General features: G+C 44.4%; 1 protein-coding gene across 4 annotated transcripts in view; it reads right to left on the minus strand.

The window, feature by feature from the left end:
* Positions 1–12,369, minus strand: part of MTHFD1L (methylenetetrahydrofolate dehydrogenase (NADP+ dependent) 1 like) — a 209,955-nt gene that overhangs the window by 41,639 nt on the left and 155,947 nt on the right. For 3 of the 4 annotated variants that reach the window (XM_087425142.1, XM_087425144.1, XM_087425145.1), the window contains one exon: positions 10,172–10,324. In XM_087425142.1, coding sequence (XP_087281268.1) covers positions 10,172–10,324 — 153 coding nt within the window. Of the gene's footprint in view, positions 1–4,660; positions 7,336–10,171; positions 10,325–12,369 lie in introns of those variants that run through there. The other variant, XM_087425143.1, reaches the window with a different exon arrangement.

The raw sequence follows: 12,369 nt of genomic DNA on the forward strand, positions 1-12,369 counted from the left end.
CTACATAAAGCATTTGGAAGAGTGTGTCTGGCCTGTGGTAAGAACAGCCATTAATATTGTTATTATGATGATGCTGATGCAGACTGACATGAGGACTGAGATACAGTGATATAAAACGTGGACAAGCGCTTTCCACACAAATGGCCATACTGCCAAGTGACACAATTTGGTGGGATATTTGCTCTGTAAGTGCATATCTAAGCACATTAATAAAAATATATTTGCACCTGATTTTATAGTCTTGCTGGTTCGACAGGAAAGGCTACAGCACTGATCCCGAAAGGTTGAAGTTACGAGCAGATGAGACTGGTGGGCACCTGAGCCTGTCCTATTAGCTTCTTAAAAGACATGCTTTTGCAGACTGGAACTTGAGCCAGGATTCTAGTGCGGGTGAGTTCCCTCTGGCAGAGGACTCCTTAAAGGTTCCCTTGTTCTCTGCCGAGTTGGCAGGCCACCCCACACTTACTTGGCTCCAACAGTATGTTCTAGGCTGGACTTCCAACTGTGGAAAGGTCAAGAGAACCGGATGGTCCCTACTCAGGGGAGGTCTTGGTTAACAGGAGCTGCTGGGCAGAGCGATTTGGTAAAGGAATAGACACTCAACGGAAGTAAGTACAATAAATCTTAGCTGGTGGAGCCGGCAGCACAAATTTAGGGATGTGCCTGAGCGTGAGATGGAGTGTTTGGAGGTGAGGAAGTGTCACAGGGGCACCATCTCCACAACGCCAGTCTTGAGGGAAGGTTCTGGAGCTTGAGTAAGTCTGCCTTCAGAGGAGAAATGCAGATAAATTTGGGAATTGGATCACGGATTTGGGAAGCTGCAAAGCCTGGTAAGTATCTTTCACGGGTCCTACACTCTCTAGAGCTGGTTCTTGGAGTTGGGCTGAGTCTCAAACAGGAGACTGACGTCCATGATGGATTCAGCAATTTATGTTCTCAGCCCGTGGTTTCCTCCTCAGTAGACTGTGGGACCTTTATTACAAATGGCCTGGGGAGCATACTTAATGCAGGCACTCCAGGGGGCTGGCAATGTGGCTATGAATTTTCATTTTGGGTCTTCCAAGGACTTTATAAATACCTCCCTCTGATCATTTCACCCAACACAGATTATTTCACTAATACCTACTTCACACTTGTTCCCTGATTTAATTAGATCTGGCTACACTCACTGGTATAAAATGCTTTGAATTGTCAATGATACCCAGAAAAAAGTCAGGGACAAACAACTCTCTCAAAAGCAGTTTATCGCCAATATTTTATAGGGATACATAACATGTTAGTTATTTATTTTAACAGTTAATCTGATACACATGGGTGGATAATTTAATGAACACATATATAGTTAAGCCTGTAAACTGCCATGAGTTCCAGATATGATCAATCATATTTCTCCCCCAAATTACGATCCCAGTTTTAAAGTGTGACATTTTTCTTGTAAGTTTAGCTTCTCTTTCTATTTGTCCCACTAAACCCTCACACTGACTCTGAGGGTGCCCTGGCTATTTCATTTGAAAACTGATATTTTGGTTTCTATTAATTTTATTTCCCTTGCTTAAACTGCTTAGCTGCTTCTGATTAGATGCCTGTTCCTAAAGACTAGGATATCAAAGTATAATGAATGTAACCAAGAGGCACAGAATAAAAAGAAGGTCCACGAATACCAGATGGTTTTATGGGTGTGTTGCAGAAGTTCTGACCTGGGGTGTGTCTTGATTATCAATTTTATGCTCTGAATCCAAACTAAACATGGGAGAAAAGAAGGAGGATGTAGATGGAAATGGAAGAGGCATGGACCAATATTTCACCAGTCCCTAGAGAAAACAAAGATCAATGTGCCGATCGTAGGGCTGGACATTTAAGCATTACAAGCACCCTTTTCCAGATTTGTAAAAAGTAAGAAAGACAGAGCCAACACATGGGGATTAATAGCAGGGGGTTAAAAATTTAACTCAATTAAAAAGCATTTAACTCAATAATAGAAATATCTGGCAACGTTATTACTCAGCACGTTTCCCCAGCTGAGGCTGATTTCATTTACGGTAATTTTATATTTATGTTAAAAACAAATTAGCGGCAAACCAGAGGAGAAAAAATCCTCTTGAAACACAGGGACTGGACCTAGATAACCTTATGTGATGGAGACGTAAAGGTTTTCATGAGTCGCTGAGCTTCCTCTGTCTCGTCAATGATAAATAGTTTCTGGAAATTGAGAATGCTGCTGGTCACCTTCCTTTCCCCTAAGCACGCCATGCTGAAAAGACACGACGACTTCTCTCCAACTGGACAGACATGCGTGGGGCTTTCCTGTGGACACTGGGGAGGAAGGCGTGGTCACAAAGCCATCGGGCCTGCTGTAGGGACATCAGGATAAGAGGAAGTGAGTGGATTCCTGGGCCAGGGAAACGATTGGAATGTTTGGGAGAAAGCAGGAAATTCCCCACGTGGAGATAAGGAAGAGAGTGGGACAGTGACCCAGGCTGGGTGAGGAAGAGGAAATTGATCAGATCCCCAGGAACAGAGTGAAAGGACACAGGGATACATACAAGAGAGTGACGCCAGAAGGGGAGGGGCGGCTGGTAAGCAGGTACAGAGTCCAATCTGGTTTATTTCAGGTGTCAGGTTAATTGGCACCAAGCTCAGGAGATGCGAAGGCCATTTGCAGAAACTTTAAAAAATAAACTAAGAGTTTCTTTATTATTTGTGGGGGCAGGAGTGAGAAGGTAGGGAAAGCAGAGAGCGAGGGAAGGGAGAATGGAGGAGGGGGTGATTTTGTAGGAAACAGGTCTCATGCTGAGCTTCTGAGGGATGTTCTGGGCTAACAGGGTTCCGCATGAAGGTGAGCTCTTTACTACACGACTGCTCATCCATTTCATTTAAAGTGCAGCTTTGGGAGTGAATATTTAATTTTTTTCACTATGTAACTGGCCATAAATCTCTGGCAAATGTGAGGAGTAATGCATTTGATTTAAACCTACAAGGTCTGAAATAATTCACCATCATGCCTAACCGAGTGAAGCCGGTTCATACCCATGCATCCCTAAGTGGGGCGGGTACACCGAGGAGAAAACATCCTCACTGAGCTCGGGAATAACTCCATCGCTGACCTGAATCGGATCCAGCGGAAACTAAACATTCAGGACATACTTTTACAGGAGAGGGAGTAGAACGGAAATCAAAGGGAGCTTAACTGAAACGTGAGAAAGAACACAGCGGCACTGACTCTGCTGGGTGGGGCCACGGCTCTCTTTTTCACCAGCCCCCCCCACCCCTCCTGCCCCAGTCCGGTAACTCTCCACCCAGCATCGGTTGTGGATGACATCACCGATTTCCCAAAGCCGATCAGCAGTTTCCTGCTTTCCAGAGTCAAGCCAGTGATACCGTCAGGGGTGCACCTGGGTAGAGGTGTGGCCGGGTCAGGTCACACAGAGTGGAAATGGAGGCCACGCCAGGGTTCGTTCGTTAAGTAAATTGCTTGCTAATTTACGGCTGATCTGTTAGTCCCTTTTCCTTGCACAGACTTCCACGCTGCAACGGGTCCAGGCCAGACCAACGGTAGGAGAAAAAGACACATACACCCATCTGCAGTGCCCACGATCGCAGCCTCTGCTCCAGAAAGACTGCAAGGACCCAAGTGAAGGGGCGGGGGGGAGGGAACCGCCCAGTGAGAACCACTGCCCCGACAGGCCCGCAGCTCTGACCCGCTGCCTCCTACAGTCCCCCAGCCAAGATGCCTTTCTGTCCTCATCAGTCTGAGACGAAAGCACTAATAGTCTGTTTCTCTACAGTTTCAAGCAGCCACTCTGCCCGCTGGAAATGCTCCAGCTGGAACTCACCACCATATAAACGCTGTAAGGTGTCTTAATTCCTTCTGGGTGAAGCGCGAGACAGCTTCACCCTAAGATGCTAGCCAAGATTCTTGTCCTTAACAGCCATCATGCCCTAATTTTACACCCTATGTTTGTCAATAAAGACGACTTCACATTCCAGAAGACCTCACGTCTACAAGAAGACTCCTAAGCTCTTTTTTTTTTTTAAAGATTTTATTTATTTATTTTTTTCCCCCCAAAGCCCCAGTAGATAGTTGTACGTCATAGCTGCACATCCTTCTAGTTGCTGTATGTGGGACTCGGTCTCAGCATGGCCGGAGAAGCAGTGCCTCGGTGCGCGCCCGGGATCCCAACCCAGGCCGCCAGCAGCGGAGCGTGTGCACTTAACCGCTAAGCCACGGGCCGGCCCAAGACTCCTAAGCTCTTCAGGCGCCTGGCTCACTGCCTCAATGTGACTTCAAAGGAAAACAGTCCGATACACCGAAAACTCACTTCAAATGAACTTCTGCTAGGAATTCACGCTGAGTGGGACACCTCGCCATGCCAACTGTTCTGACACTGCTTCATTGTGTCAGAAAGCTCTGTGAGAAGAAAGGAGCTCCTCATCCTCTCTCCACCTGACAATAGGAAGCAAGCAGAGCTCTGGGACAAATCAACAGGGGACAAACTGTCTTGCATTTCCTTAGCAGAATCTGGGGCTAGCGAACATTAGATGGAAGTAGACAAACCACGCTCAGGAGTGCATTTCTTTTCTTTCTTTTCTTTTTTTTTTTGTGAGGAAGATTAGCCCTGTGCTAACATCTGCCAATCCTCCTCTTTTTGCTGAGGAAGATTGGCCCTGGGCTAACATCCATGCCCATCTTCCTCCACTTTATATGGGACGCCGCCACAGCATGGCTTGCCAAGCAGTGCGTCGGTGCGCCCCTGGGATCCGAACCGGCGAACCCCGGGCCGCTGCAGCGGAGCGTGCACACTTAATCGCTTATGCCACCGGGCTGGCCCCAGGAGTGCATTTCTTATAGGAACATTCTAGCTCTTTTGTCCTTTCCTTGGTGTCCCAACTTTTCACGTGTTAAGACACTATAAGACAGCTAGGATGGGCAAGGTGATTCCACCTGCCGTACACCTGTTCTGACTCCGTTGCAACTGACTGGCCCTAGTTAAACATTTTTTTCCAAGTACTTTTAGTTTATCACTTCCCTATTTATTGTATTCGCATGTTATAAAAGTGACATATGCTCAGTGTAGTAATTTGCAGTAAGCAGAAGAGTAAAGGAAAAAAACTATTCGTACGATCACAGCCCGATGTTAACATTTTGGCGTCTTTTCCTATATGGAATGTAATTTACTTCTCAGTAATATCATTTCATATGCTTTGCTTACACATTAATATTTTTATGTGACGAAATTTATGCCAAATGATTAAACAGCTCTTGTAAATTACAGAAACTTAAAGACAATATCAAAACAATGTGACCATAAGATGAAGACCACCTACTAAATTTTTTTTTTTGGCACGAGATTGTTTTGGAAAAGTTTTAGAAGCTATTAGGTTTATTGAACACTGTAAACCTTAAGGTTTGAAAGAATTTTGGAAACATAACATAGCAGGGTGATCTGCAGAATACGGAGTTGGAAAATCTTAAAAACAATTTGCTCTTTTCTCTCCACATCAAAGATCTGTATTTGCTCAACTGTTTCTTACAGGGAGATGTACTAAGTGGTGAGGGGCTGGTCAGGAATCTTGTACTATTTTGTAGCTTTCAATAATATGCTGGAAAGAACATATAAGTATAATGTCATATAAAGAACACACGGAGCGTAGTAGGAATGAAGACAGTTATTTTAGGAAGAAAAAATTAGCTACGGCAAGATGGAAAACACTGACAACGAATGTAAAAATCATAGCAAAATTCTTAGATGGCCATAAGCTGAGAAATCCCTGTACCAGGTGCTTCTATAAAAACAGCATGGGGGGCCAGCCTGGTGGGGTAGAGGTTAAGTTCAGCACACTCTTTTGGTGGCTCGGGTTCACAGGCTTGGATCCCAGCTTGGACCTACATCACTCATCAAGCCATGCTGCTGTGGTGACCCACATACAAAATAAAGGAAGACTGGCACAGGTGTTAGCTCAGGAACAATCTTCCTCACCAAAAAAACCCACAAAAAAACAAAAACAACAACAGCATGGGGAAGTGAAATGTATGAGTGAAGGGTCTATACCAGTTAATGATATTTATTATCATTATTATTTTATTGTGGTGATCAATGCCAATTAAAGCAGTAACTAAACAGAACATGATGAAATAATTGAATGGTAGAAAACCTTGGCCTGTAAGTGAAGATGGAGGATAAAAGTAAATATTTAGAAAGCTACATCTGGCGGGGAAAAAAACCTGAAATCTCCAGCATTTCACCACATGATCTCTCACAGCCAGCGAGGCTGCAGATGTGTATTGTTTGAGGAAGGACTTGTTTGTGCTGAGATTCCCCACATTTAGACCTACTAGGTAGCCAGAGTGGCGTGCCTCCCTTGAGGACACACCAAGAGGGGATTTCTCCTTTGCTGTAAAGCCCACAGCATTCTGGACTTGCATGGTTTTATTTACTATCATGAAACCCGGGAGGGAAGGACTGGATCTTGTTCATCTCCACGTGGTTGACAACAGCTCATGCATGCTGTAGGTATGAATGAATGAATGAATGAATGAATGAATAGACACTGCAGGAAAACTGGGCATTCTGACTTTGAGGTCTCAGTTTGGGCTTTCTTTCTGGAGTGGATAGATGAGTACATATTTCAAAGGCACTCAAATAAGCACACGTTGAGTGATTAAGAGTAAGGGTGATTCATTATGTTAGAATTTTCCCACCTACAGGAGCCAGTGCCTCCACTGTCCCCATTCCCTCTTCCCTCGGTCATCTCTGCAGGAAATTGCTACACTGTGTCTCCCACACGGGTGATGAATGTTAGAAGCATTTTAGCAGACTGTGGCCGGGGCCCAGAATGGGGTCAAGTAAAAGTAAATACCAGCCCTTATTAGGCGATCCTGGCCTCCAGCGGTGCGTTTGCCTGACACACTCGCAGCTTCCTGCTGTGTCATAGAAAGCAGACCTCTGAGGCCATCGCCTCCATGCGACGGTTTCCTGACCTCCAGGAACTTCCTTACTCAAGCACCACTTCCTTCCTGGATCCTCACACTTGACTGTTTCTGGAGGATTTCATCACAGAGCACTGACGTCCACTGCCGTGGCCTGGTGTGGAGACACCATAACTGCCCCAGAGGGCTCTCTTCAGGAAACCCAGCGGGCCTGCAGCCGCCCCTCCAGGACCATTCCACACATTCATCTTCTAATAGTCACACGTCAAAGAGGAGCAGAGGGACGGACGGACGGATGGACCAGTGTTCACATGCGAGCTGTGGCTGATAGAATTATGATTTTCCAGAACTGGATTTCATGGCTGTGGATGTGGTGGTGTTAGCTGGGATGGAGGAAGATTCATAGCCTGTATGTGTTTAGTGACCACAAAGATTTTAAATTATATTATGATTTTTATTTAATGACGATTAAATGCTCAGAAACTAGTTAAGGCATTATTTATGGATTCACTATTTTTATACCAAACCATTTTCTTTGTTAATTCACTAGCTGTAAGCTGCCTAAAGTAGAGAAAGCTTCTTTATTTCCGGGCTTTCCTAGCACTGAGCAGGGTGCCTTACGCACATTGGCTGAATGAATGAATGAATGAATTTGTTGGGTGAACTACTGCAAGATTTCAAATCTGTACAGGACAAGACAGGACAGATCGTGAACTAGGCTAATTTTCTCCTCAGTTACGCCCCCTGTTGCATCCTCCATTTGGGCACTCTCACGGCCCTCATCCCTCTGGGTGGTCCGGGCTCTCTGGGTTTGCACTACCTGACTGTGCTCTTACTCCTAAGCAAAGGCCTCCACCAACCAAAGCCCAGGAGATCTTTAGCACCACGGGGCTGCCATCGCTGAGGCCATTCTAAGGAATATAAAGCAAGCTCTTCTCAGTACCCATTTTTGTTAACTGAAGCATAATTAAATTACATTCAATAAAACTCACCCTTTTTAGTGTGTAGGTCTATAAGTTTTGACAAATGTATACAGTCATGGAACTACCACTATAATCAAAATACAGAGTATTTCATCACCCTAAAAGTTCCCCCGTGCCCCTTGGCAGTTAGTCCTCTCCCACTGAATTTTTTACCTTCAGCAGTATCTTTTCCAAAATGTCATTCAGTTCCCGTTTTATTTGGACCCTTCTCCTTATACCAACACTGCTGCCACCCCTCCCCCAACCGGAAGCTCTCTCCAGGGCTCCTGTGGAATTCCCTGGTCTCCCGCCATGCCTTTGATGGTTCCTTCCAGACTCCTAGGAGGGCTCCCGTTTCTCAGTCGGGGCTCATAAATGTAGATGTTTTGAGAGTATCGTCCTTTACTCTCTTCTCATTTCCCTCGTGCTTATCCTGGTTTCGCCCCTTGTCCCATGTCCACCTACATCTATATTCTGAAAACTCTCAAGGCCTCCTTCCTTACTGTTCCTTTCTTCTGTGTGTTGTGCCTGTATTTCTAATAGATCCACAGACTATCCTATATATCCTGTTAACCCTTCTGGTTGTCTATGTCCAAGCCAGACTATTTCTGGCCCTACCAATCTGCCTTCCTCCTGTGTTCCTTCCACGACTGAGAGCATCACCACCCAGAGTCATCGAGTTAGATGTGTCCCACTCCATGAACCCCACATGTAGATGACTACCTTTAAAATATGCCTCAAATTCGTCTCTCTCTCCACATTTACTTCTGCTGCCACAGTGCCAGCCTTGATTATCTCTGGCCTTAGCCGCTGGCTCCCTGAGTCTGGTTCTCTTCCCTCTAAACATTCTCCACATTGCTGCCAGAGCCATTTTTTAAAAATACAAATCAGACCACATTGTTCTCTTCCTTCTTATAAAAATAAAAAACCTCAAACAAACACAAAAACTATCCCATAGTGACTCCCCAGTGCATACAGGATAAAATCCAAGATCCTTACGATGGCAGTTGAGATCCTTAAAGCTTGGCCCTGTCTTGCTTTCCCAATGCCATTTCTCAGCCTCCCCACCCTTGTCCAACTCTGGCCACACCACACCAGCCCAGGCAGGGCACATCATGGACTTCTGTGCCATTGAGTTGAAACTCACTGTTTCCCCAGTCGGAGGGTGACCACTTTATGAACTAGCTGGTGCCTCCCCTGTGCTCTGAGGGCATTCAACACCTCATGTTCTAGATGCTTCTGTGCTATTCAAACATATGCTCCTCACACTTATCCTCTTAGTACCCCCATGCCTCACATGCTGTAAGAATTCAAAAAACACTTATTGAAAATGTTTTGCCCAATATTAGATGAAACGTGTAAATATCAAGGCAAGAATTATGTACTTTTTATGCACTTTTGGCCTATCTATTGCTTGCTTACATAACAAGAGAGCCACGTGGTTTATTAAAAAATTGTTATAATGCTTCCTGTTGGGGTTTGGATCAATCTGTAACCACATCAACTAATGATGACGTAGAACTTCTTTGTTCTAAATCTATTCCAGAAGCATTCCCATGAGGAGAAGTCAAATTTCGGCCATTGACAGTTATCAAGGAAAGGCTATAATCGTTGTGTGGCTGTAACGAAGCATTTTATGCATGAAGCCCACCATCACGGATTTTAAGTGCTTTGATAAATTTTCATTTCCTTGCTATCTCCCCTCTACCCATAGAGAACCTGAAATAACATGATAATCACCCCATAGCAACGCAGTCCCATCATAATAATGTCAAAAATGAGAAATCATGTGATTCGCTCATTTTCCAAGGCAGAGCCTGCCACGTGATGTGCTGAGGAGGAGGGCAGAGGATGAGACACTGAGCTCTTGGGGGGCTGGGCTGGTCCCATCTGATACGAGCAGTCAACTCCATTTATCCCACTGCAGTAAAATCTTATCATTTTGCGTGCAATGATGGGAAAAAGGTCCAAAAGCACTATACTAAGCCATTCGACCATTCAAATAGCAGCCTGAATTCTCCCAAGTTATTCCCTTCTGTTTTCTATGAGGGGAATCAGTTTTATGACTCAAGGGATCCTGAATACATGATCTAAAAAAAAAAAAGAAAAATCCAAACCAAAATGGCAGATGTGTTTTTTACGGTGGAAGAGAGTGTTTAGAAAAATAGCAAATACCATCATTACTTCCCAATACCTGATTTGCAAAGCGTTGGCAGAGCATAAGGATTTTAGGCATCGTGACAACACAGACTGGAGAAGGTTTCTGGAAAATGTTACTCACCGTTCCAACCAAAGGGTAAATGAACCCAGCGCCTATGCTGGCCCGGATATCACTAATGGGTAAAATGAAATCCCTGGGTACACCTTTCTTGTCAGGTTGATGAGACAGAGAAAGGTGGGTCTTTGCCATGCAGATGGGCAAATTTCCAAAACCCTGTAAGAAAGGAAAGGAAATGTGTTCATTGAGCATAAATGTTAGTCTCCTGTATTGGTTTAACTTACACGCCATACAAGCCCAGAGGCTCAGACCCAGGCACACATGAAGTGCTTGTTACTACCTGTTCATTGAGCAAAAGATGGAACAAAACCTCATCTCCATGTGATCACCACCTGGCAGGTTGAGGGGCCCTATTATTTATTTTGGAGAATTCTCTTTAAGGGAAGTCAGCATTCTGTGCGTGTTTGGGGGAAAATGGGCTATTTTCAGGCAAAGGGGAAGCAGCAGCAGCTGCAGAAACCACTTTCCAAGGATATTAATATCCGGGACTCAGAAAGGTAATCTGGAGAAAGGCTCCGGAATGAGGCTTTTAGTCACGTTGTTTGCTCATTCTGGAAGGCCGTCAGGAAGCAAAGGGTCTCTTTGTGTTGGTTTATGAATCATGGCTATTTGATCTGCGATTACATTATATGAACTAAGATGAGGTCACCATTTAAGCCTCTTATTTTTAAGGACCAAAGGCGACGCCTGACCCAGAGTTCCAAAGGTGAAAGGGCATGAAGTCACATGCGGTGTCTCACAAAAAGGACAGTGTCCTCGCAGCCTGGTTCCATTAAAGGGTCCATAGTGCCCCTTTCGAGACTTTGCTAATTAATGGCGACCACATACTTGACATGGAACTTTTAAGGAACATTCCCTTGGTAGACAGAGAGAAAAGGAATGCAATCGTCAGAGGTAACCCATGCAGAATTTCTTATGATTCAACTTAAAACTATTTGGAAGATTTTAGAGTATTATCAATTGGGCAGTGGGGCGATCCTCTCTTCGAAATGCTGTAATACTCTTATTTATACTGATCAGAATTCTCCTGGGGAACAATCAGAATAGCTCTACAGAAGTGGTGCCCCAAATTTTGGGTTTCAGAGATGCATCAGATATCGAAATAATACCTATGAACTGATATAGGTTTGCCAATTTAATATTTTGCCAGTAGAGATATTAAAAAAAATAACCCAATATGCCATATACAATCACTATATTACTTCACAAAAGAAAGAAATTTTCATGGGAAAAAAACTCATGACAATGACCTTATTTCACGCATTTCATTGCACAGGAGTGAAAATTTCACCGCAGAATAATGCCAGTGTGTAGAGCAATGTCTGGGAAACATTTGTTTTTTTAAAGCAAAAGCCAAGAGCACAGATGGAAAATTCTCAGAAAAAATGAGGTGCTGACTATCTTACCAAACCTGGGAGAATACTCTGGTTGGCACTGGTCATATTTAAAAAAAATATTAAATATGATTTAAAAACAGGATTTAGGAGTTCGGGAATTAAAAAATATAGAGATCAATGATATTCCTAATGAAGCTCCTTGGCCAGCAAGCTCTTGAAATGCTTTGATCTATTTATCTTATCACAGCAAACTGATAGAGCATTCGAGGCTATGGTCATTTTGGTCAGGGTAGCTGAACACGCTACAACGGAGTCCCTTAGACGTGACCATTATAGGACTAGACTCGCGCTGCTGAATCACAGCCACCTTTGAAACTGCTTGTCGACTTGGCTTTGTCACTCTCTAGAGGTGGAAGATGATGGGGCCTTCAACCTTGGTGGACAATCTCAGCACCAAGCCAACAAAAAAGAACACCAAACATCCCCATCTTCATATGCCGCTCTCCTATTTGCCTAACCTGGCGCGATGCTGACGTTTTTAAGGTGGTAAGAGGCCTGCAGTGAAGAGCAAGCACCACAGATCATCTAAATCTGACTCCACAGCTGCACATCCACGGACGGTTTCAATGTATCTGGCTGAGCAGGAGGGACTGAAGACCACACACCACAGAAAATAGGGATACCACCCATACTACACACATTTATGACCACAGAAGTCAATGGTGTACATATCAGGGGGTATCTAGCCTCACCAGAACGTTCTACCCAAGGACATTAACTCAATCTCTGTAGACTATAAAGTAGATCAAGCCAAGTTCAGCTGGTGAGACTTGGTCAGTCCTCAAGTCAAGGTGAGTACTTCAA

Source organism: Ceratotherium simum, chromosome 38, assembly GCF_057802395.1.
Source record: "Ceratotherium simum simum isolate JZ-2026a chromosome 38, ASM5780239v1, whole genome shotgun sequence".
In the NCBI taxonomy this organism is placed as follows: domain Eukaryota; kingdom Metazoa; phylum Chordata; class Mammalia; order Perissodactyla; family Rhinocerotidae; genus Ceratotherium; species Ceratotherium simum.